Genomic DNA, 25,687 nt, shown 5'->3' with positions numbered 1-25,687 from the left:
AACTTTACTATCCGAAATTTCAAATTTCATAAATTGACAAACTTGAGGTAGTATATTATTGACATCTGCAAACTCAGGCCTGTGGGCCAAATTTGGCCTGCCGTGTAATTATAATTGACCCGTGGGACCTTATCAAATGCGCATGAAAGCTGGCCTGCAGTATGTACTGCTGTGCTAATGAGTACTACAAATCCCAAAATGCCAAACCAGTGTTGTTAATTTACCTTTTTAGAGCTAGATTTAGCTCACATGCCAAAAACAATGTGGTTAATGCATTATTATACTGATTTCCAGACTGCAGCAAGAAGGCCACCTACAGGTGTGGTAATATTAAATTTCTGACAATGCCTGGTAATGCGCCAAGCAAGGTCTGCTTGATTTCAAAATTTATTAGGACTCTGGCTGCCTAGAATGCCAATAAAGTACGGAGATTAAGTATATGCGCAATTATTCGGAAGGCGGTTGAGTGTCGGGCTAGCAAGCTGAATGTCTTGAGTTCGAGTCCCATATCATGCTATCTTTTATTCCAACTTCCATTTTTGTCTTTGGATAGATGGAAGGACACAGCAATTATTATAATAAAGATTAGCACAGCAGACGCAGAACAACTGTAAAGTTAACTTCCAGATACCATAAAAAATGGCAAAATAGAAGGCGAACACTAAAAATCCTGGCTTCAAACAAGGTGGGCCTGAGTACATGTTTACAGAGGTAGCTGGAAAATCTGTGTCATGAAATTGCTGTAGCATTTTCTTCTTTGAAGTAAATTTAGTTAACTTTTGCTCAAAGAAAACACACAGGCTACTGGTGGTGTCTTGAATAGTATCAGCTTCTTTCATTTCATGTTCATTCTATGGGGTTCTTAAAAAGGAAATTTGTTTTTATGCCTGTTGTAAATTAAAGATTGCTGATGGAGGCATGGGAAAATATTGTTTTAATAATTTTATTTATATATAAATCTCCATGTTTGTCTTTTGGTGGTCTGTTGTCAATGTGTCCAGTTATGGCAATAAAGTTTTAGGGACAAAAAATTTGCTTAGCAGAGCGTTTGAACTCAGAACCTCCAGGTCTGCTAATCTCCAGGTAATTTGGGAAATCTGCTAGTGTGTCAGGTCTCCAGGTCTGCTAGGACTAATCCATCACACTGCAATTTCCAACTGTCAGTAGCGATTAATGATTGTGATGATATTCATTACATCGGTTAAAATACTCACACTTAAAGCACTCGGGATTATTAACTATCGTTTGATCGTCACACGTAACGATTATTTAGCTAGCTTAAAATATGGCTATTGTTTAAGTAAAAATGTAGACTACTAGCTTACTAGGTAAGTTGCTCAAATTCATTGGTAAGTGTTTTATCACCCGAGCAAAGCTGCGCTTCACCTAGTCTGATCATATTGGAATATATTTGTCAAGTTTTCAATAAGTCTAATTAGGTTCACTTGGCTATACGCCGTCATTATTAAATGTTTTAATGAATATTCTATCGTTTATCCCTCAGCTTTAGCTAATTTACCATATTTATTTTGACTTCTATTTATTTGACTTCGGCAGCCCTGATATAGATGATACAGAGTACTAGTTTAAAGGCAAACTCTGTTTCAAGTATGTGATAACTTCTTTCAAGTCGAGTACATTTATACTGACAATGCAGAGGTGAAAGTCTGTCAACTTTTTCAGGTGGCTTTCTGGACTGTTGCACTAGTCCTTCACACTCCAGAAGTACATGAGAAAGTCAAATCAGTCATTGCTGATACTTTGAACTTATCAGGTAGGAACATAATTGCTGACACTAGACTGAGAAGAAATGGAGGTTATAACTGCTCATTGTTTGAATTTTGATCAGCTAAATGTTCCCTATCATACCTATCATATCTAACATGATTTTTCACAAATTGTAGTCATTTCCTGCTCAACTCTCTGCTCTATTATTTGTGATTGTCTCTTTTCTAGCTCATGTCACTCACTGTTCAATAGTCGCTTCAAAAGAACTTTAAACACCTTGTCATGTCATATCTAATATTTAGCAGGTTTGCAGCAGCAAGCATTACTGGATAAGTAGGTTTGCAGCAGCAAGCATTACGGTATTAGCAGGTTTGCAGCAGCAAGCATTACTGTATAAGTAGGTTTGCAGCAGCAAGCATTACGGTATAAGCAGGTTTGCAGCAGCAAGCATTACTGTATAAGTAGGTTTGTAGCAGCAAGTATTACTGTATAAGTAGGTTTGCAGCAGCAAGCATTACTGTATAAGTAGGTTTGCAGCAGCAAGCATTACGGTATAAGTAGGTTTGCAGCAGCAAGCATTACGGTATAAGCAGGTTTGCAGCAGCAAGCATTACTGTATAAGTAGGTTTGCAGCAGCAAGTATTACTGTATAAGTAGGTTTGCAGCAGCAAGCATTACTGTATAAGTAGGTTTGCAGCAGCAAGCATTACGGTATAAGTAGGTTTGCAGCAGCAAGCATTACTGTATAAGTAGGTTTGCAGCAGCAAGCATTACTGTATAAGTAGGTTTGCAGCAGCAAGCATTACGGTATAAGCAGGTTTGCAGCAGCAAGCATTACTGTATAAGTAGGTTTGCAGCAGCAAGCATTACGGTATAAGCAGGTTTGCAGCAGCAAGCATTACGGTATAAGTAGGTTTGCAGCAGCAAGCATTACGGTATAAGCAGGTTTGCAGCAGCAAGCATTACGGTATAAGCAGGTTTGCAGCAGCAAGCATTACGGTATAAGCAGGTTTGCAGCAGCAAGCATTACGGTATAAGTAGGTTTGCAGCAGCAAGCATTACGGTATAAGCAGGTTTGCAGCAGCAAGCATTACGGTATAAGCAGGTTTGCAGCAGCAAGCATTACGGTATAAGCAGGTTTGCAGCAGCAAGCATTACTGTATAAGTAGGTTTGCAGCAGCAAGCATTACGGTATAAGCAGGTTTGCAGCAGCAAGCATTACTGTATAAGTAGGTTTGCAGCAGCAAGCATTACTGTATAAGTAGGTTTGCAGCAGCAAGCATTACGGTATAAGTAGGTTTGCAGCAGCAAGCATTACTGTATAAGTAGGTTTGCAGCAGCAAGCATTACTGTATAAGTAGGTTTGCAGCAGCAAGCATTACTGTATAAGCAGGTTTGCAGTAGCAAGCATTACTGTATAAGTAGGTTTGCAGCAGCAAGCATTACTGTATAAGTAGGTTTGCAGCAGCAAGCATTACGGTATAAGCAGGTTTGCAGCAGCAAGCATTGCTGTATAAGTAGGTTTGCAGCAGCAAGCATTACTGTATAAGTAGGTTTGCAGCAGCAAGCATTACGGTATAAGTAGGTTTGCAGCAGCAAGCATTACTGTATAAGTAGGTTTGCAGCAGCAAGCATTACTGTATAAGTAGGTTTGCAGCAGCAAGCATTACTGTATAAGCAGGTTTGCAGTAGCAAGCATTACTGTATAAGTAGGTTTGCAGCAGCAAGCATTACTGTATAAGTAGGTTTGCAGCAGCAAGCATTACGGTATAAGCAGGTTTGCAGCAGCAAGCATTACTGTATAAGTAGGTTTGCAGCAGCAAGCATTACTGTATAAGTAGGTTTGCAGCAGCAAGCATTACTGTATAAGCAGGTTTGCAGTAGCAAGCATTACTGTATAAGTAGGTTTGCAGCAGCAAGCATTACTGTATAAGTAGGTTTGCAGCAGCAAGCATTACTGTATAAGCAGGTTTGCAGCAGCAAGCATTACGGTATAAGCAGGTTTGCAGCAGCAAGCATTATTGTATAAGTAGGTTTGCAGCAGCAAGCATTACTGTATAAGTAGGTTTGCAGCAGCAAGCATTACGGTATAAGCAGGTTTGCAGCAGCAAGCATTACGGTATAAGCAGGTTTGCAGCAGCAAGCATTACGGTATAAGCAGGTTTGCAGCAGCAAGCATTACGGTATAAGTAGGTTTGCAGCAGCAAGCATTACGGTATAAGCAGGTTTGCAGCAGCAAGCATTACGGTATAAGCAGGTTTGCAGCAGCAAGCATTACGGTATAAGCAGGTTTGCAGCAGCAAGCATTACTGTATAAGTAGGTTTGCAGCAGCAAGCATTACGGTATAAGCAGGTTTGCAGCAGCAAGCATTACTGTATAAGTAGGTTTGCAGCAGCAAGCATTACTGTATAAGTAGGTTTGCAGCAGCAAGCATTACTGTATAAGCAGGTTTGCAGTAGCAAGCATTACTGTATAAGTAGGTTTGCAGCAGCAAGCATTACTGTATAAGTAGGTTTGCAGCAGCAAGCATTACTGTATAAGCAGGTTTGCAGTAGCAAGCATTATTGTATAAGTAGGTTTGCAGCAGCAAGCATTACTGTATAAGTAGGTTTGCAGCAGCAAGCATTACTGTATAAGTAGGTTTGCAGCAGCAAGCATTACTGTATAAGTAGATTTGCAGCAGCAAGCATTACTGTATAAGCAGGTTTGCAGTAGCAAGCATTATTGTATAAGTAGGTTTGCAGCAGCAAGCATTACTGTATAAGTAGGTTTGCAGCAGCAAGCATTACGGTATAAGCAGGTTTGCAGCAGCAAGCATTACTGTATAAGTAGGTTTGCAGCAGCAAGCATTACGGTATAAGCAGGTTTGCAGCAGCAAGCATTACGGTATAAGCAGGTTTGCAGCAGCAAGCATTACGGTATAAGCAGGTTTGCAGCAGCAAGCATTGCTGTATAAGTAGGTTTGCAGCAGCAAGCATTACGGTATAAGCAGGTTTGCAGCAGCAAGCATTACGGTATAAGCAGGTTTGCAGCAGCAAGCATTACGGTATTAGCAGGTTTGCAGCAGCAAGCATTACTGTATAAGTAGGTTTGCAGCAGCAAGCATTACGGTATAAGCAGGTTTGCAGCAGCAAGCATTACTGTATAAGTAGGTTTGCAGCAGCAAGCATTACGGTATTAGCAGGTTTGCAGCAGCAAGCATTACTGTATAAGTAGGTTTGCAGCAGCAAGCATTACGGTATAAGCAGGTTTGCAGCAGCAAGCATTACGGTATAAGCAGGTTTGCAGCAGCAAGCATTACTGTATAAGTAGGTTTGCAGCAGCAAGCATTACTGTATAAGTAGGTTCAGTTGAAAACATACAAACAACTAAATTAGATAATCATTAACTCTGTAACTGTTTTAAATTTGGAGATCTGCTTTCCAAAGTAAGTTTATTGAAGTGTTCTGTATCATAGATCTAGGTTGGTGTTGTCTGTATGCGATCCAAGCAATAGCTTGACTCTGATTGCTGCTTGCGGATATCTTATGTACTATCAAATGAAATCTTTTTACTGGCTCTCTATTAATAGGTGCACTAAATGCCTGTTTTAGTTGAACCTGAATTTACTGAACAAGTGCTTCATAAGTTGAAATACATTCGCTGCTGCTTTCTCGAAGCAATTAGGATTCGATCCCCTGGAGTCATCATCCGGATGGTCATTAAACCTTTTCAAGTGAAGGTAATCACGCAACTAGCAATTCAAGTGAAGGTAACGCAACTAACAATTCAAGGGAAGGTAATGACGCAACTAGCAATTCAAGGGAAGGTAATGACACAACTAGCAATTCAAGGGAAGGTAATGACACAACTAGCAATTCAAGTGAAGGTAATGACGCAACTAGCAATTTAAGTGAAGGTAATGACGCAACTAGCAATTCAAGTGAAGGTAATGACACAACTAGCAATTCAAGTGAAGGTAATGACACAACTAGCAATTCGAGGGAAGGTAATGAAGCAACTAGCAATTCAAGGGAAGGTAATGACACAACTAGCAGTTCAAGTGAAGGTAATGACGCAACTAGCAATTCAAGGGAAGGTAATGACGCAACTAGCAATTCAAGGGAAGGTAATGACACAACTAACAACTCAAGTGAAGGTAATGACGCAACTAGCAATTCAAGTGAAGGTAATGACGCAACTAGCAATTCAAGGGAAGGTAATGACACAACTAGCAATTCAAGGGAAGGTAATGACACAACTAGCACTTCAAGGAAAGGTAATGACGCAACTAGCAATTCAAAGGAAGGTAATGACACAACTAGCAGTTCAAGTGAAGGTAATGACGCAACTAGCAATTCAAGCGAAGGTAATGACACAACTAGCAATTCAAGGGAAGGTAATGACACAACTAGCAATTCGAGGGAAGGTAATGAAGCAACTAGCAACTCAAGGGAAGGTAATGACACAACTAGCAGTTCAAGTGAAGGTAATGACGCAACTAGCAATTCAAGGGAAGGTAATGACGCAACTAGCAATTCAAGGGAAGGTAATGACACAACTAGCAATTCAAGGGAAGGTAATGACACAACTAACAATTCAAGGGAAGGTAATGACACAACTAGCAATTCAAGGGAAGGTAATGACGCAACTAGCAATTTAAGGGAAGGTAATGACACAACTAGCAGTTCAAGGGAAGGTAATGACGCAACTAGCAATTCAAGGGAAGGTAATGACGCAACTAGCAATTCAAGTGTTAGTTTGTAGGTCCTACATCTATTAGTTTTGATCAATTGTGTGCTTTAGCTTTTAATCATAGTCAATTGTATATTGTAGGTTGCGCTTGCATACAATAAGCTTCAGTTTCATTCGCTAAAATACAAGGACAGTCGATTTTGGTATACTTGCAAACGATTAATGGAGCAGATTTTGTGAGAACTACATTGACTAGTTATTTACAATATTTTTTTATTGTCGGCTGATCAACAACCCACCAAACAATCAGAGTTAAGAGTCAGAGTGTTCATGCTCAAATTGCCACATTAACCGATCAAGAAAACAAATCAGTTTTATGTATAGCAGGACATCTATTTAACGATAAGTTCATGGCACCTGTCTCAAGGGATCAAAATAGAATGCGCTTGTTGCAATTGTACATTGCACCATGATTATTCTGCATGGTTGTCGGTCTCATTTATTCGCAGTTGATCTTCAAAAAGGTGAAATATATTAATTCTAGTACGGTCAGCAGGAGTAACCTGATTGGTGATTCTGTTTACCATCTGCAGTGCATTGAGATTTGTCTTTCTCAGGGATATACAGTTCCAGCTGGAGATCTCCTGATGCTGTCTCCCTATTGGGCCCACAGAAACGAAACTTTTTTTCCAGAACCAGAAAGATTTTATCCTGTATGTATGGAGTACTATGAAGGCTATACAATAATGGATAAACTGAAGGAAACACAACTAGCTTATTCACGTTTATAAATTGTAGGAGCGATGGATTAAATGTGATTTTTCCAAGAATGAGTTCTTACCAGGATTTGTTGCATTTGGCGGGGGTAGATATATGTGCCCTGGCCGTTGGTATGCACTTATGGAGCTACATATTCTTATCTCACTATTATTTTACAAGTTTGATATGAAACTTGAAGGCAAGCTACCTAATCATGTGAGTATGTTGGCTCAAGTCCTATAAAGGTATTCTATAGTATCATCTGTTTGTCACCAAGTTGAACCTCAACACATTTTTAAAATGGAATTTTGAACATCACTTAAAATTATATTTACCGGTAAGAATTATGGGTAATCTAATAGTATGATAAACCGTCTGACCAATCACATCAGTGACTCGACAGACGGTAACCATAAATAATAAGGTGACCTATTGTTGTTATTATTATTATTTATGAACAGTTTTAGCCCAAGTTAGTAAACCTACGTACTTGTTGTTAATTCAGTTGTTGCTGCAGAGATTATTGTCGTTAATTCAGTTGTTCTAGAGATTATTGTTGTTGTACTTGGAAGAATATCATATCCTGTCTTCCAGAGATATTAGTGAACATCCTCAGGTTGATGCCTTAATTTCTTACCGTATATCCTCGCATATAAGCCGATTTTATAACGCACAAAAGTTAGCAAACTAAGGGGTCCTGTTTGTATGCATGGCAACGTTGATTAAAAGCAAATCAAATTATATACTAATTTAACTTCAACAACTGCAACTCAAACTATGCTAAACATATGGTTGGTAGCCTGTTACTTACAGTTTGTTATATACAGAAGCGATGGCTTGCACTTGATGAAAAACCGCATGTGAAGATTCATGAAAAAATTGCAACGGAAGATGTACATTTAGCCTTGTTCTGGCTAGCTTTTGTTCTCACTGTAAAAGTGTGCAAACCCACGTGAAGCAGCTCTTGTCTGATAATATTACGCTATGGCGGCAATAACGGTCTGTGGTGGTTGGTCATATACTTGATCGCTTGTGTTTTCTGCATGTCACATGCATAAATAGTATCGCTGGTATTGTTAAAAATATTTTACTGAAAAAATATCTGATTCTGCTCATAAATGGGAACGAATGTCTTACACTGCTTCTTTTAAACTAAAAACAGTAGAGGCATAACAATAATGGTTACCATTTACTCTTTTGCTAACAAATAAATTGTTTTTACCGAGACAATTAAATATTTGATAAAACAAAATATTTGACATTGACACACATAAGTTGTTATAACATTTGACCAAATTATTCAAGATAAAATTTGATGATGATCATGTGATGCCATAAAAAGGCCACGAACGTGTTGCAGAGTCAGGTCGGACACTTTTTTGTCCTCTTCATACTGCGATCGACAAGTTGAGCATGCTTCGAGTTACCACTATTACTATAGTTTACGGCATTATTACTAATAAAAATAAATACTCACTGTCACCACTACTATTGCTCAATAGATAATCATCAAGTCCATTGATCTACAATTTGTGAAACCTATGTAGCTGTAATTCATCCGATCATTGCAAAGAAATAGCTATAAAAATGTTCGATATCTTTATCGAAAGGAGATTTTGTGGATATCGTCATTGCTTTGTTAACGTCATTGATATCTCATTCGCTTCCACAACGACATCCACAAAATCTCCTATCGAATACTTTTTTACAGCTCTTTACTTCGCGTTGATCAGAACAACTCCAAAGTGCTTTTGCAAAGCAAAATGAAGGTCGGCGTGAAATGCAAACATGTTTTCCATTGGCTCAGCGCAAACATATGATGGTTTCCTTTCGATTAAGTGGAGACACGATAGGCTAACTATCTAACTACGCACCAACCAGAATCGTTTTGTACTAAGCCTACAACTGCTCTACTTTCAAATTTTTGCTTTGATAGGTACGGATAGTGTGTTACAAATTATAGGGTTGGCTTATATGCGTATTCTTATAAATTTCCTGATTTCAGGGATGTTTTTCTAGGGTCAGCTTAAATGCGAGACTAGATGAATGCCCGGCATTGCATGGGTAATAAAAATGTTTTTACATAGAACATTTATTTTTAATTGGCTCAAGTTTCTTTGCCCTATGAATTTGAGTAGCTGAAGCTAGTCTAAATCTTTACTATAATGAGAGCTGTGTCTGTCCTTCTGAAGCCTGCATTAGGAAAAAGTGTTGCATCATGGTCTCTCACGCAATCATGATCTTCAAGCATGCCAGCTGAGTTTCAAGCGTGGAATTTCCCAGTGGAAAGCCAGTTTAGAGTCCAATTCACGTTTGAAGCGGATTTATCATTCCTATGACTATATTCCTATAACTGGACACACAACTGACAGACGACAAACACTGAAATTTATTTATATACAGTGTACGAAGATAGGCTTATATGCGGGACATATGGTATATGTAGATCAGAATATTTCAAATTCTAAAGCATTCAAGTTTTCTCAACAGAATTAACAACAATAAAACTACATATTTGTAGCTAAAATGATCAGAATAGATCATTAAAACGTGTTGTTAGCTACCCTAGGACACTTATATTTCGCTAGTACTTAGTTTCGTGAGTAATGTACAGAGTAAAATTTCGCTGCAACTTAATTTCGCAGCTCTGATGAGTGCGAAAATATAGTGATGTGAAAATAAATGCAGTGGAACAAACATTAGATTCCTCAGGTCCAGTTCACTGGTACGAAATATTTTTCAATTTGGGACTACCATACTTTTTGGACTATAAACCGCACCTCTATATAAGCCGCATCTGTTTTATTTTCCAAAAAATGATAATAAAACAATATATAAGCCACACCTTTGTATAGGCCGCAGAACTCAGGACTGTGCTTTTTAACGCGGCAGCAAGTTTGCTGTTTAAAATGGAACAGTGCAGAACGGCACAGTTTCGTATTATCCGACGCTTTTTAACTTAGTGCCTAACGGCACAGTACCGTGAGGCATTGTTTCGTATTTTCTTTCATCGCTAGAAGCACACTAATTGCGCCCTAGCGGTGAAAGAAAAAGCCACAGATTAGCCGCACCCTTATATAAGCTGCAGGACTCAAATAATCAGAAAAAGTAGCGGCTAAGCCGAAAAGTACGGTAGTTTGTATTTTTGAACCGCAGGTAGAAATGTGTAAGCGAGATCAATAATGCAATTTGATCATTTGCTGCCATTTGTTTCCTGGACTATAAATGACGTCAAGGTCTCCGCTGCCGTGACTGATGTGGTACCAATATTAGTTCTCAAGTATTTATAGCACGCAGTGCGGCGGTGGCCATGGCTCCGGGTTGTTATTGTTTTTGGTTGGTAATAAAATTCATCACCACAATAATTATTATTCAATTTTATGACTTTCCCTACCAGACTGTCATCCTCATCAGTTACAAATTCAATGACTAAACTACGGTATCATCATCTTCTTCATTTGTCTAGGCTTTAAAAAAAACTTATCTTAATTTGTTTTGCCATGCTGCTCAGTCAGTGTATTAGCTATGAGTTTAGCAAAAATTGCCCAATGAGCCCAACCACACACGAAAATTGCCTGTATTTGTAATATGATGATTTTATTGTGAATATCAATGAACAAAGCCATTTAATTTCGCGTTTTCGCTCGTTCGTTATGATAGTTTAGTTTCGCTCATGAAATTTTCACGAAAGGATGACTCCGCGAAAATGCGAAAGTTAGATGCCACGAATGCATAAGTGTCCTAGGGTATAGTCATATTGTTAGCTCTAGTCATGCTGTTAGCTATAGTCATATTGTTAGATATAGTCACCTCCTGAACTCATTTTAATATTTATACAGATGTGCCAAAGTTTTCAATAACATCTTACAGCAACCCGAAGAGAGCGAACACAAGTTTACACATTTTGGTGATCTCATCTTTAAATGTCTTTGTTTATAGAACATTATGCATTTGGTTGGAGTACAGCAGCCTGATGATCAGTGCTATATCAACATGCAGCCGAGGTCATAGAATATGAGTCATACATCAAGTACAAGTTGCTATTCAGACTAGCTGCACAATTTCTCTCATTTGCTATAATCGTCATATATTTAGCCTTTTTCAATTTCATAGCTTTGCCAGTGATGCGGTCAAATTTATTTTTTCTCCGAATGTCAATCAAAATGCAGAAATTCGTTGATTTCAACATCTGCATTTCAAGAGAATACCAAAAACCACTTGACAACCAGATTCTATCTGTTTTATGATTCCAAAATTTACAAACCTACTTTATACAAAGTTGTCCTCAATGATTATGCGTACCAAAGACCAAAGCTTATTTGTTTTTCCACGACGACAACTATTTTGATTCCATATTGCTATACATTTTATACTTTGAAAAAACTTTGTCTTCCCTCCTGCCTAGATATTCTTTGCCCATAATGAATTTGCTGATAATTTAATAATCGACACTTGTGATTTACCTTTATTAATCAGTGTGCATAGCTAGCAAAATAATTATGGTAGAAAATGAGATTGCTTGAGATGTTACCTTCTAAGACTTTTATTAAATATATATACACATGTATATAACTTATCCCTTATGTTACAAAACAACTGAACTACAACAGAGTATATATTGGAATGAACTAATCACAAATTGGCACGTTACAACTTACACAAATATCCTCCGATGAATTAACAAAAATAATATGAATTTTAAATATAAAGTTGACCGACCACAGGTTACTATTAGCAACGTCGATGAAGCATCTAGAAATCAACAAGATAGACCATACAAAACTACAGCCATGGTCGCCATTACCAATACAGAAATAATAATTGTGCTCAAGCGCCTGTAAAATATTTAGATATTAGAATATTCCTGCAGTCGAGGATTGCAAAGACTAAAACTACAGAATGTTTGAATGAAGCTTGAAAGAAGAACAGAGTTTTAACAGCGCTGACCACTTTTACACCTAATATCGAGATGAAATTCTGCTGAGCCTATTTATCAATCGCTTCGATACCCTTAGATGGACAAACATAAGAAAATCCATCAAACACCTCTTGACACATGTTCATCATTATCATCTCATCTGGTGGTGTCAGAGCAACCTTTTGTTTCAAGAAAAATTTGTCAAAGTTTTCAGCTGCCTTTCCATCTTTCTGTAATGGGAATATAACATCAAATGGCGGAGAAAAAAGGTCTGTGAACAAAATTCAATGTGTACTAACCGAACTAAGTGTGTGCAAAATATATATTATCTCAACTAGAACAAAACTAAATCTCTGAACAAAACTAAATCTCTGAACAAAATAAAGCATCCACTAACACTGAACTGAATCATTAATGAGAATATAGCATAGCATAACCAACTAGCATAACCAACTAGCATAACCAACTAGCATAACCAACTAGCATAAAACTGTCTGTAGACAGAATATCAAATCATTTCAGCACCAAACCAAGTTTGAAACCAACTAGTAAATCAACCTGTGAAAGAAAACAGGATGGTTGCGCAATATACTAGCATATGCTTTCAACGTTCTCCATCCAATGAATACTTCAACTCTTAATATTATAGAGGTGTGATGAACTCTATAGAGCACTAATATTATAGAGGTGCGATGAACTTTATAGAGCACTAATATTATAGAGGTGCGATGAACTTTATAGAGCACTAATATTATAGAGGTGCGATGAACTTTATAGAGCACTAATATTATAGAGGTGCGATGAACTTTATAGAGCACTAATATTATAGAGGTGTGATGAACTTTATAGAGCACTAATATTATAGAGGTGCGATGAACTTTATAGAGCACTAATATTATAGAGGTGCGATGAACTTTATAGAGCACTAATATTATAGAGGTGTGATGAACTTTATATAGCACTAATATTAGATGAACTTTATAGAGCACTAATATTATAGAGGTGTGATGAACTTTATAGAGCACTAATATTATAGAGGTGCGATGAACTTTATAGAGCACTAATATTATAGAGGTGCGATGAACTTTATAGAGCACTAATATTATAGAGGTGTGATGAACTTTATAGAGCACAAATATTATAGAGGTGCGATGAACTTTATAGAGCACTAATATTATAGAGGTGTGATGAACTTTATAGAGCATTAATATTATAGAGGTGTGATGAACTTTATAGTGCACTAATACAGTAAAACATTAGTTTACCAAAAACTACATTGTGTGAGTAGAGTAGACTTCTAAATGGTCAAGCTTAGAGTGTACTCTTTTTAATAATGTCTATAGCTGCAGCAATGAAAAATGCAACGATAAAACTAGAAAATGTCAGCTCCTAATCTCATCACTACTAACTAGAACAGATACGTGCACCAGACTTACGACTGTGGGTCGCCACGGCGGTTGCACCTCAAGTCTCTCAAGCTTATCCCAATCAATATGCCTGAAGAAGAGATGCTCCATTATCTCTGTACGCCTGTTTCCTAGCCTCTTCTTGGGATCTTTTGCCATAAGCTAGCAAGTAAATGGTCAATTGATGAGCTCATTTTATCTTATACTGTATGTCACTGCACATAAGCCTATTTCGCATATAAGCCTATTTCGCATATAAGCCTATTTCATATATAAACCTATTTCATATATAAACCTATCTCGCATATAACCCGGTTGTAGAAAAACAGTAGTCCAGTCCCTGTGATGCTGAATTGTTGAATTTTTTTAGCCTAAAAAACCAAAAGCAGAACAGGGTTTGATTGTTCCAAAAAATAGCTGTAATGCATATCTTTAGAAACTCATTTTGTTGGAATGGCCAACCTTGCCAATACTCAATCAGCGTCAAATTTATTGGCGGCGACATTTGCCATTTACACCTGTTTTGTGTGAGTGGCAGTCTAAGGTGACCTAAAGGCTTTTAAACAACTATTTAACTTTGTTTTATATACAAGGTGATTATATCAATGTATTCGATACCTAGTCACCAAACTATTACGCGAGTGAATAGATGCATTATGCTATTAAATGTATTTTCTACAGACACAAGGGAGACAACTTCAACAATTGTGGTTTTTATTGAGATTTGATAAATAACAATACATACATATTGATAATTTGATTATAGGATTTAGTTATCAAGCTGTACTACTCGGCGTTGCCGGAGTAATAAAAGTCTTTGGACAGAAAATTTATTTTTATTTAATATACCGTATACAACATTCACCATTCCAACTTTTAAACTTCATATCATGAGAAAACATTTTCAAGCAGTCCAAATAAATGAAGAGGAAAAAGATAACAACTGTAAAAGTTTTCAAGATTTTCAAAAAACTACAATTTTTAAATTTTATGTAATGAAAGAAGTGTTTTGTTGAAATAAATTAGGAGGCAAAATAAAATTGTAAAAGTGTTTAAATGTAAATGTGAAATCATTAGCAAGTAACGGCTAAATATAATCTGTTTAGCTATGATTACAATAAAAAATTAACACAATTAAATGGTTACAATAAAAAAGTCTTTGGACAGAAAATGTATTTTTATTTAACATATAACAATATTTGCCACTCTAACTTTCAAACTACATATCATGAAAAAGTGTTTTGTGTAGTTGAAATCAATTAAAATAGAAAATAAAAACAACTGTAGAAGTTTTTAAACTTTTTTAAACAACTGTCACTTTTAAACCTCATATCATGAGGAAAAGGTTTGGTGCAGGACCAATAAATTAAAAATAAATTTACATAATCTTATTTAAATGGTAAAAATTATTTCGGGTTTAAAACAACTTTACACGTCGCTGAAGGTTATGAAATTTTAAATTTACAGTGGTTTGAAAACCCTTAACAGTTGTTTCATTTAATTTTAATTTGCACAAAAACAATTCTGCACAAAACCTTTCTCTCATGATATGAAGTTTGAAAGTTACAGTTGTTTTATTTATTTTTAAGAATTTATTATTTTACACATACACACTAGACTTTTGTGTACTCTGCGTAAAACAGTCGCATCTCATATATACATAAGCCTTAACTAGAACAACAACCATCAGATCCTCTTCCAGTGTAGCAAAACTTACTAAACAAAACTAAACTGTGCCAGATTGTTGTTTGAGATAGTATTACTCAACTCCCTTCAATTCTCCTTTGAGCTGATTGTAATGTTTTTTGTGAGTGAAATGGCTATAGCATTTTTCATGGCAGCTGATAGTGATATCATCCTGAGAGGTGTTGGTGGTGGTAGAAGATGATGATGCTCCCAGTCCCGTAGAAGATCTTTGTAAATAGAGTCTGGATAAACTCCTTTGTAGCTCAATATAATAGCTTTTTTCCCATTTCAATTTGCAAGCATGCATGCAGCCTATGCACAGCGCGCTACTTTCTTTAATAATGACAAACCGGATCACTCATAGTTTAACAGGGCATAGTAATTATGAAATCATGACTGCGCGTTGTGAAATAATACAAATATATTTTTCAACATTTTAACTAGAAATGGCAAGTTTTCAGCTTCCAAGAGCTTTAGTTTAGTTAATTTATGCTACATTAACCATTTTGAAGTGATCAAAAAAATTTCTGCTGACCGTTTTCTGATATTTTACAATTCAGCATCACAGGCAATGGACTACAGCCCTGAAATCAGTGAATTTATAAGAATTCGCATATAAGCTGACCCTATAAATCATAACATGCCGTACGTACCTATCAAAGTAAAAGGTTGCAAAAATGGAGTGGCTTTTGCAAAGCGTTTCTGATTGGTGAGTAGTTGTATAATTAGCCTATTCTGTCTCTGATTAATCAAAAGGAAACAATCATCTGCTTGTGTTGAGCCAATCGAAAACATGTTTGCATCTCATGCTGACTGTAATTTCGCTTGGCAAAGACACTTTTTTTATAGTTATTTCTTCTTCGCTACGATCAGACGCATCACAGGTACTTCGTAGATCAACGGACTTTTGATGATTTTCTATTGGGCAATAGTAGTAATGACATGACAGTGAGTATTTATTTATAACAGTAATAATAATACTGTAAGCTATAGTAATAGTGGTAACTCGAAGCATGCTCAACTTGTCGATCACAGTATGAAGAGGACAAAAAAGTGTCCGACCTGACTGCAACACGTTTGTGGCCTTTTTATGGCATCACATGATCATCATCAAATTTTATCTTGATTAATTTGGTCAAATGTTATAACAACTTATGTGTGTCAATGTCAAATATTTTGTTTTATCAAATATTTAATTGTCTCGGTAAAAACAATTTATTTGTTAGCAAAAGAGTTAATGGTAACCATTATTGTTATGCCTCTACTGTTTTTAGTTTGAAAGAAGCAGTGTAAGACATTTGTTCCCATTTATGAGCAGAATCAGATATTTTTTCAGTAAAATATTTTTAACAATACCAGCGATACTATTTATGCATGTGACATGCAGAAAACACAAGCGATCAAGTATATGACCAACCAACCCCAGACCGTTATTGCCGTCATAGCGTAATATTATCAGACAAGAGCTGCTTCACGTGGGTTTGCACAATCTTACAGTGAGAACAAAAGCTAGCCAGAACAAGGCTAAATGTACATCTTCCGTTGCAATTTTTTCACAGAATCTTCACATGCGGTTTTTCATCAAGTGCAAGCCATCGCTTCTGTATATAACAAACTGTAAGTAACAGGCTACCAACCATATGTTTAGCATAGTTTGAGTTGCAGTTGTTGAAATTATGTTAGCATGTCATGTCATTTTGTTTCCTTTAATCGGAGTTACTCGCGTATAAGTAATACTCCTTAGTTGGGTAACTTTTGTGCGTCATAGAATCGGCTTATATGCGGAGATATACAGTTAATATTTTAGTAACAGTTAGAAAGAATGAAGATGTAACAACTCACATCTCATATTCCAGAGCCATGTACAATCAGTGTTAACTACTCAGCTGTTCGAAAGCCAGATACAATGAGCATGTGAACATATATGAAGATCAAGTATTATGAAGACACGTAACAAGAACTGATAACTCCTACATATTCAGTAACCTCTAGTTCTATAGTATAAATACAGTTTTTATTGTTACCATATTTTTCTACATGACCACAAATACAACTTCACTCTTACATACTTCTTGGGATAAACAACATCGACTTACATATTCAAACAAGAGTATAAACAACATCGACTTACCTATTCAAACAAGAGTATAAACCACATCGACTTACGTATTTAAACAAGAATATAAACAACATCGACTTACGTATTCAAACAAGAGTATAAACAACATCGACTAACGTATTCAAACAAGAGTATAAACAACATCGACTTATGTATTCAAACAAGAATATAAACAACATCGACTTACCTATTCAAACAAGAGTATAAACCACATCAACTTACGTATTCAAACAAGAACATAAACAACATCGACTTACGTATTCAAACAAGAGTATAAACAACATCGACTAACGTATTCAAACAAGAGTATAAACAACATCGACTAACGCATTCAAACAACCAACATGGAAAATCTGAACTCAACATTACGATTGCTAAAAGCCAGTCTTGAAGACGCCGCATCTCGAGCATAAGGTATTCTGGTGAGACTGTGGGTTTAACATAATTAACCCCTTGAAGGCTTGAACGACACATAATTCGCCGTGCGTATAGTTAATGCGTTGTCAGGGCGACACATGTGTCACTTCCTGTAGAACGTCTACCGCGTTTGTTTCTATTGATTCATAAGGCATATATAAGCCGTTTATGATGGAGATCGTTGTTGTAGTAGTGATCTACAGAAAGCTTTGAGTTATACTCGCTGTAATTTACTGCGAATCATCTTCAAAAGTTTGTGTTATTATTATAATTGTAAACAATAACGAGAGATCATTGGCATAGTTGATGTTTATTATTGAGGTAGGACTTCCTTCACTTACCTCGATGTTTTTACAGCTAGTTGCATTGGAACCACGTTTGTCTTTACGTTGAAATTATTTTTACTATTACCAAAATTGTGATGAACGTTACCACACTCGCGTCAACTACAAACTGTAGCTTGATATTTCTTTATATGTGAACATGATGTTCGATGATATACATGTTTGTATTTGCTTTGTATTATAACAATGTTGTATTGTTTGTATTATAACAGTTTGTAACAGTGTTGTTTGAAATTTGAATAGACTGGATAAAACAATTATAATTCCGCAGTATTCATTTATCGTGAGTTAAAAATTAGTGATTATTTGACACAATGATAGCATTCAGATAACCTACCAAAGTATATTCAGCTACTTCAACACAGCAGGATGGTTCTTTTGTATGTTTATAGCTAGTAAAACTAACAAATATCATTGAAATACTTGCAGCCAGTCATCAAATATAGTACAAGTATATACAAGACAAAAACGATTATAATTTTGCAATAATCGTTTTTTTCGAAAATGGGATATTCTGCTTCTATTGCAGCACTCAGATACTCTACCAAAGCATACTTAGCAGCTCCAACACAGCATGATGTTTATCTTCTATGTTTATAGAGAGTAAAACTAAAAAAATTATTGAAATACCTGCAGCCAAAGTAGTACAAATAGGTATTGAAAATTGCATATTTTCGCAAATAAATTAGCATTTTGAGTATTTTTTTTAGAAAAAAAATCAAACCCCGAAAGGGTTAAATGAAGCTCAACAAAAAAAATTCCTTAGATTTTTACTTAAAACGCTTATTATCGATTAGATTTAAATTGTACTTACCATACGTGTGATTATAGATAAATTATAGATTTATAGATAAAAATAATGTTAAGAAAAAATATATATAAACAAATTTGCAAATAAATGGAAATGCTACAATCAATCCTAAGAAATCCTACAACATTCCGATCAGGAAGCCTACACGCTTACCCCTTTGATAAAGCCTTGCGCTTCCTTGGAGATGGCCCATGGAAAGGAAGGACTTTGGTTAATGATATTCAAAAACAAATCATCCTCATCCTCACCATCAAATGGTGGCTGACCAATGAGCATTTCGTAAAGCAGCACCCCGTAAGACCACCAGTCAACCATGCGGTTATATGGCCTGTACATGAGTATCTACAGAACAACTATTAGCTTTCAGTTCAAACGTAAGAATTTTACAGTGTGAAGTATTGTGATTGTATATAAAAGTGCATATTCCGCAATGAAATTTCTAACTTCATTATCATAACAATCTTCAAGATAGACACTTGACTACTAAATTGTGAAAGATGCACACAAATTAAAAAAACTAAATTTAACCATAAATAGCGCTTATGATGTACGGCAACATTTCCTGTGGCTTAAATATAACCTCTCAAACACACCTATACGTGATATACAGAGTATTTTAATTATGGTGCAAAATTGCAAAGATACAGTAGGAGGTGCTATAGAAGAGATACAGTAGGTGTTGTAGAAGAGGTACAGCAGGAGGTGCTGTAGAAAAGATACAGTAGGAGGTGCTATAGAAGAGATACAGTAGGTGCTGTAGAAGAGGTACAGCAGGAGGTGCTGTAGAAAAGATACAGTAGGAGGTGCTGTAGAATGGATACAGTAGGAGGTGCTATAGAAGAGATACAGTAGGAGGTGCTATAGAAGAGATACAGTAGGAGGTGCTATAGAAAAGATACGGTAGGTGGTGCTATAGAAGAGATATAATAGGTTTTTAAAGAGGGGTGTTTCACAAAAGGTCCTATCTATAATTTGTGGAAATTTTTTTAGCACAACTCACCTTTAACATCTAACAAGCACAAGAAGACACTTTCTAGAGATTTGTACGCATTCGGCTCTAGAAGGGTCTATCGGCACTCACTCCTCACATGTTCAATGAAACTTTCAAACCCGTTAAAAGCTAGTCACCACAACTACACATGTGCCTTTGCTGGTCAGCATTTCAGAAAACCCTTGTTGGCAAAGACTGAGGTGCCAAACAAATAAAACCAAACAGGTATTTCCACCCTGACCAGCATCTGAGAGAGCCGCACAGCTGATATGTCATAGTAAATCGCCATCAATTGGTCAGCTTGTCATGGCCTACCTCTGGGGCAATATAATCAGGCGTCCCACAGAACGTGCGAGCAGTAGAACCGCTAGTCATGTGTTCCTTGCACATACCAAAGTCAGCTATTTTGATATGGCCCTCACAGTTCAGCATCACATTGTCTAGCTTAAGATCCCTACAATATCACAAGAAATTATAAATAGTTAAACTATAAAAGCGCAGCCACCTCGTGCTTAAACTACCTTAGGCTGCACAGTCAAACCTCGAATTACGATCATCTCTGCAATCAAATATCTTTACGTGCGAAGTAAAATTTGAGCAACTATTTACCTTAACATCAGAAGTAATTTCCCAAAGCAACATCTAAAATTTATCAAAACATTTTGCTAAAATGATAGGCGAGAATTGCAAATTAAAATCTAAAAAACAATAAAAATTACGTAAATCCAGTTAAGGTAATTTAAGCTATGTATATCTATTGAAAGTAGGATAAAGTGAGAGTTTATGTTTCTATCTCTCTTCCACTGAACATACTCAGTGCCAAGCCTGCACTCATGTCTCATCTCTTCACTCATGTCTCTAAAGTAAAATCCCATCTTCACTGATTATTACTTTATTAATTTAGTTTTCATATGTAAGTTCTGTATATTGTATTTGTTGTAATGAATCATTTATGTAATTACCTTAAATACATTTGTAGTTTTGGGATTTGAAACAAATAAAGAAAAATAAAACCCATTTTTATGAGACTATTCGTTTCAATATATGAGCATTTTTACAAACAAGCAAATATCGGAGTGGGTTAAATTTTGACATCAAAGTTTGACAGCAATGTAAAACGTGGGCATACAGAAAAGCCCAAGTGTTGAGATTAACATAGTAAATTAGGAAACCAAGCTTCTCATAAAACTTATGTCCTATAACGGACAACAAAAGCAACCATTTCGAATTACCAGATCTTGCAATGAGCTAATACATTGCAGAGCGCTTTCTATTTGAATCAAGCTCAATAAAGCTCAAGCACCATATATATTGTCATATATACATATATCAGATGATATATGTCATTACCACCATATCTATTGTCATATATACATAGATCAGATGATATATGTCATTACCACCATATATATTGTCATATATACATATATCATATGATATATGTCATTACCACTATATATATTGTCATATATACATATATCATATGATATATGTCATTACCACCATATATATTGTCATATATACATATATCATATGATATATGTCATTACCACCATATATATTGTCACAATTAATCTCAGGTAAATAGCAATGTAAGCCTGACAACATGACAAGCAGGCTATAGAGAATATATATGGGTCATCTCAAAAACAGTCGGAGGTGCAAAATTTGGAGTTATCTACACTAGCAAAAGGAAAAAATTCTCAGTTATTTTGCAAAAAGGAATTTTGATTCTAGCTTAATTACAGCAGATTTTATGGTCAATAAGCCAAATGCACGTTCACCATCAGTGCAAAAACATGTTCTGAGAAAACTGGTGGTAAAGTTTGAGAAATGAAAACCAACGCAGAATTTTGTTTACATTTCAAAACGTCATAGCAACCAATATCAAGAAGATTTGATATTTATCTAGATTTCTGTATTTATACACAAAAATTTGAGCTAAATTTAAAAATCTAAACAGATTTTAGCTGGCTCTCATAGAAATAGCTATATATCTATCAGAAAATGTATTAGCCTACTTATTCCTAATTTTGAAGATATTAAAAACGACTGGCAGTATCGCGATTTTGGGCACAGCCGAAGTATCACCAACAAAACCTTAAACAAATATTAACAGTCACATATTGAACACCATTAGACACTGAATACTCCAATCTTGTAAATTCGTATAGTAACTCTTGTAATTAAATCTTATAATAATCATATTAAATCGAATAATTATTCTTATAATTAAATATTATAATAATCTTATAAGAAATGTTAGGAGATTATCATCATCATTCCCTTTATTTTCACTGTTTTTGGCATCAGTTGGAATATCAAAATACTCATTATAAGGCTCAAAGATGTCAGAATTACTTTTAAAATCGGCAAAAACGGGTCGACTACTTTTATCGGACGCCATTTTTTAGTACTTCCTGTTTAGCATAGCAACGGCTTTAAGGGGTTTTTCCAATGGCTGGAGACTTCTATTGGCTAAACTGACTTCAGATTCAAAAAGATCACACTTTGATTGGTCCAGATACACGTGTTACAAAGATCGTTACCAATATTATAAATTCAGTTAGTGCAGCCTCAAAGTCGGATAACTCAAGCTCCTGATTTGCGACTTAACCATAGTTTCTGAGATCGCGACCCATATAAATATATATATATATATAGACAAACATTCTTATATTTAAGCAATAGTTCTTATAATAGCATTTAGCCATCACTTACTATTGAACCTCTACATAATAGTATTTAGCCATAACTTACTACTGTACCTGTACATAATAGTATTTAGTCATCACTTACTACTGTACCTCTACATAATAGTATTTAGGCATCACTTACTACTATACTTCTACATAATAGTATTTAGACATCACTTACTACTATACCTGTACATAATAGTATTTAGCCATAACTTACTACTGTACCTGTACATAATAGTATTTAGTCATCACTTACTATTACATCTCTACATAATAGTATTTAACTATCACTTACTACTATACTTCTACATAATAGTATTTAGCCATCACTTACTACTATACCTCTACATAGTAGTATTTAGACATCACTTACTACTGTACCTCTACATAATAGTATTTAGACATCACTTACTACTACAGTAATACTTCAACTTACGAGTGCTCCAACGTACGAGAAACTTGAGATACGAGCCAGCTTTTAAGCAAGTTTTAGCACTAACATACGAGCCATATTTGAGATACGAGCACGTGAGTCAGTTGCCAAGTATGCTGGAGGTATTTTATGACAACAGCATCAATCTGTATTTTTCAACTGCACAGGTTATACTTTTGTACCGTGTTTTTGTGCACGCTTTTCAGTTCAGAATTATGTGAATTAAAAGTACTGTGCGTAGACCGAAAGTTTGCCAGTAAAATGAAAAATAATGCAAAGAAAAAGCAAATGATAACAATTGATATTAAACGGAAAATTATTGAAAAATATGCGAAATGTGTATGCGTGATTGAGCTAGCTCAGCAATATGACAGAAATACATCCACAATTATCAAACAGAAGGATTATATTCAGGGCATTTAGCTCGCAAAAGTACTAACCATAGTTTCTAAACGGCGCGGCGATCTTCACCACCGCTGATGGAGAGACCGCTTAGGCGTGGGATATAAGATAAATAATTGGCCGGTGACAGCGTCACTGAAACGACGCTATTTGAAAAGGCCGTTGCTATCTATCAAAACTATAAAAATAGACATTCGGACAAGTTGGCTAGTGGTCGTGCATTAAACCTTTGTGACGACACCTGGGTTCGTCCTAATCGCGACATGTTGAAAGGGCGACAAAAGCAAACGTCCTTAGATAGGTTCATCTTAAAATGGCCGGCTAGTCGTGAAAGCGAAACAAAGGAAAAATTAGCTAACTAGCGAGAAACTTCAAACTATGAACGCCGAAGAAATTTTAATTACGTTAAGTTAAAAATGAAAGTTTGCTTTTAGATTTGCTTCTAAGTTTGTCTTTTAAGACTTTGATAAAATCCAAATTTATCAAAGTAAACTGTTGCAATGAAGGATTACTTATATATCTCTCTCTGGCAAATGCTAGCATTAGCTGCTATTGTATGTATTTAATTTTACATTTTAATTTAACACATTTCCTTACATTATTTTTTATTTGTTGCTTTTTGAAAGCAAGTGGTAAGTTAGGACAATAACCAACATGTTCTTTCTGTTACAATATCTTGTTTTGAGTGTTTTATTTGCATTTTACAGAGTATGGAAACCAATAAATATATATTTAACTGTTCTATATATAAATAAATTGCACCAACATGTGAGTAAATTGACATACGAGCTCAGTCTCGGAACGCATTAAGCTCGTAAGTTGAAGTATGACTGTATACCTCTACATAATAGTATTTAGACATCACTTACTACTGTACCTCTACATAATAGTATTTAGCCATCACTTACTACTATACCACTGCATAATAGCTGTAAAGCTTCAAGTAGAATTTTGATATATTAAAGACCAAAAAGTCTTAATTTTTTCACAATTGAAAATGATGAGCAAACTTTGGTAGCTACAGTTGTGACCTTTACCTGTATATCACTCCATTCGCATGCATGAATGAAAGGCCTGAGGCTATTTCAGCTGCATAGAACACGGCTACAGGCTCAACAAACTTTCCCTCGTGTTGAATTCTATACATCAGATCACCTCCATTTACGTATTCCATAACGAAATACAGACGTTCCTGTAATGATTACACAGTGACTGGGTGTGAAAGCACACTGTAAAAAGAAACCAATCTTCTCACCAGACAAAGGAAGCCTCCAATTTGCGACACCATATGTAAACAAATGCGCATGGTGTGCATCTAAGAATTCACCTTCGGATCACTCAACACATTTCTATTTCATAGAAAATGCTAAGTTTTTCACTAAATAGTGCAAAAGTTCTTCCACAAAATCGGAGTGCCACATTACAGAGTGACACATTACAGAGTGACGCATTACAGAGTGACACATTGCAGAGTGACACATGCAGCAAACAAACTTTAACATACAATTGCTTCCCCGATGGGGTATGTACCGATGTGATTCAACAATGTTTCGTACTAAGCCTACAAAAGCCACACTACTTCCACAACCTTTTCCTCTGATAGGTTCGTAGGGCATGTCACGATTTATAGGGCCAGTTTATATGCAAATTTTTATAAAGTCCATGATTTCAGGGCTGATTTTTTTAGGATAGGCTTATACGCAAGATAGGAGTACATGCAGAGGCATACGGGCAGTCGATAACTACTATCACAACAGAAAAATGGCGATTAAAGAAGCCCATTTGGTAAATATAAAATTAATTTAGCGCTTATCTTAGAGCTAATTATAATAAAATCCTTCAACAAAAAGCTCAGCTAATGTTTAGCCAATTATTTTTAATTTGAACACGCTTGTACTACCATTCAATTACTATTTTTATGTTGATAGTAATTGAATGGTAGTACAATTCAATTTCTATCTAAGTCGTCTAGCCTGAAATCCATGCATTCCATCTTGATAAATTAAATACTAAAGCTAGTCATAAACCTCACACATTATTTTAAAGGGTGAACTAAAGGTATCTGCCACTATGTAACTATCTGCTAGTGAAGGATTAGTAAAAGCAGGTGGTGGTGATTAGTAACTGAGCAACCTAAAAATTCAATAAAATATTTAGGCTCCAACTCAAATTATGGGTTTAAAGGTTGGCTTGCAACAAAATTCACATTACAGTTATTTGGTATCAGAAGATTCGCCATGTCTTACTCTGTTGTGTTGTAGGTGCCAAATATGTGGAAATATGATTGCAAGATCTTAAA

General features: G+C 35.8%; 2 protein-coding genes across 2 annotated transcripts in view; one reads left to right on the top strand and one right to left on the bottom strand.

Moving 5' to 3' along the window:
- Window positions 1-11,551, top strand: part of LOC137389790 (24-hydroxycholesterol 7-alpha-hydroxylase-like) — a 63,796-nt gene extending 52,245 nt beyond the window's left edge. The window contains exons 8-12 of the mRNA XM_068075889.1: window positions 1,684-1,774; window positions 5,323-5,450; window positions 7,021-7,116; window positions 7,202-7,378; window positions 11,102-11,551. Of these exons, the coding sequence (XP_067931990.1) occupies window positions 1,684-1,774; window positions 5,323-5,450; window positions 7,021-7,116; window positions 7,202-7,378; window positions 11,102-11,173 (564 nt within the window). The 3' untranslated portion in view covers window positions 11,174-11,551. The remainder of the gene's footprint in view (window positions 1-1,683; window positions 1,775-5,322; window positions 5,451-7,020; window positions 7,117-7,201; window positions 7,379-11,101) is intronic.
- A 138-nt stretch (window positions 11,552-11,689) lies between these two features.
- Window positions 11,690-25,687, bottom strand: part of LOC137389789 (calcium-dependent protein kinase C-like) — an 84,126-nt gene continuing 70,128 nt past the window's right edge. Inside the window, exons 12-16 of the mRNA XM_068075888.1 lie at window positions 24,426-24,580; window positions 20,170-20,308; window positions 19,017-19,205; window positions 13,517-13,648; window positions 11,690-12,310 (exon numbers count right to left, since the gene is read on the bottom strand). Coding sequence (XP_067931989.1) covers window positions 12,149-12,310; window positions 13,517-13,648; window positions 19,017-19,205; window positions 20,170-20,308; window positions 24,426-24,580 — 777 coding nt within the window. The 3' untranslated portion in view covers window positions 11,690-12,148. The remainder of the gene's footprint in view (window positions 12,311-13,516; window positions 13,649-19,016; window positions 19,206-20,169; window positions 20,309-24,425; window positions 24,581-25,687) is intronic.

This window comes from Watersipora subatra, chromosome 3, assembly GCF_963576615.1.
Source record: "Watersipora subatra chromosome 3, tzWatSuba1.1, whole genome shotgun sequence".
NCBI classification, from domain to species: domain Eukaryota; kingdom Metazoa; phylum Bryozoa; class Gymnolaemata; order Cheilostomatida; family Watersiporidae; genus Watersipora; species Watersipora subatra.
This window is presented reverse-complemented; position numbering and strand designations above follow the sequence as displayed.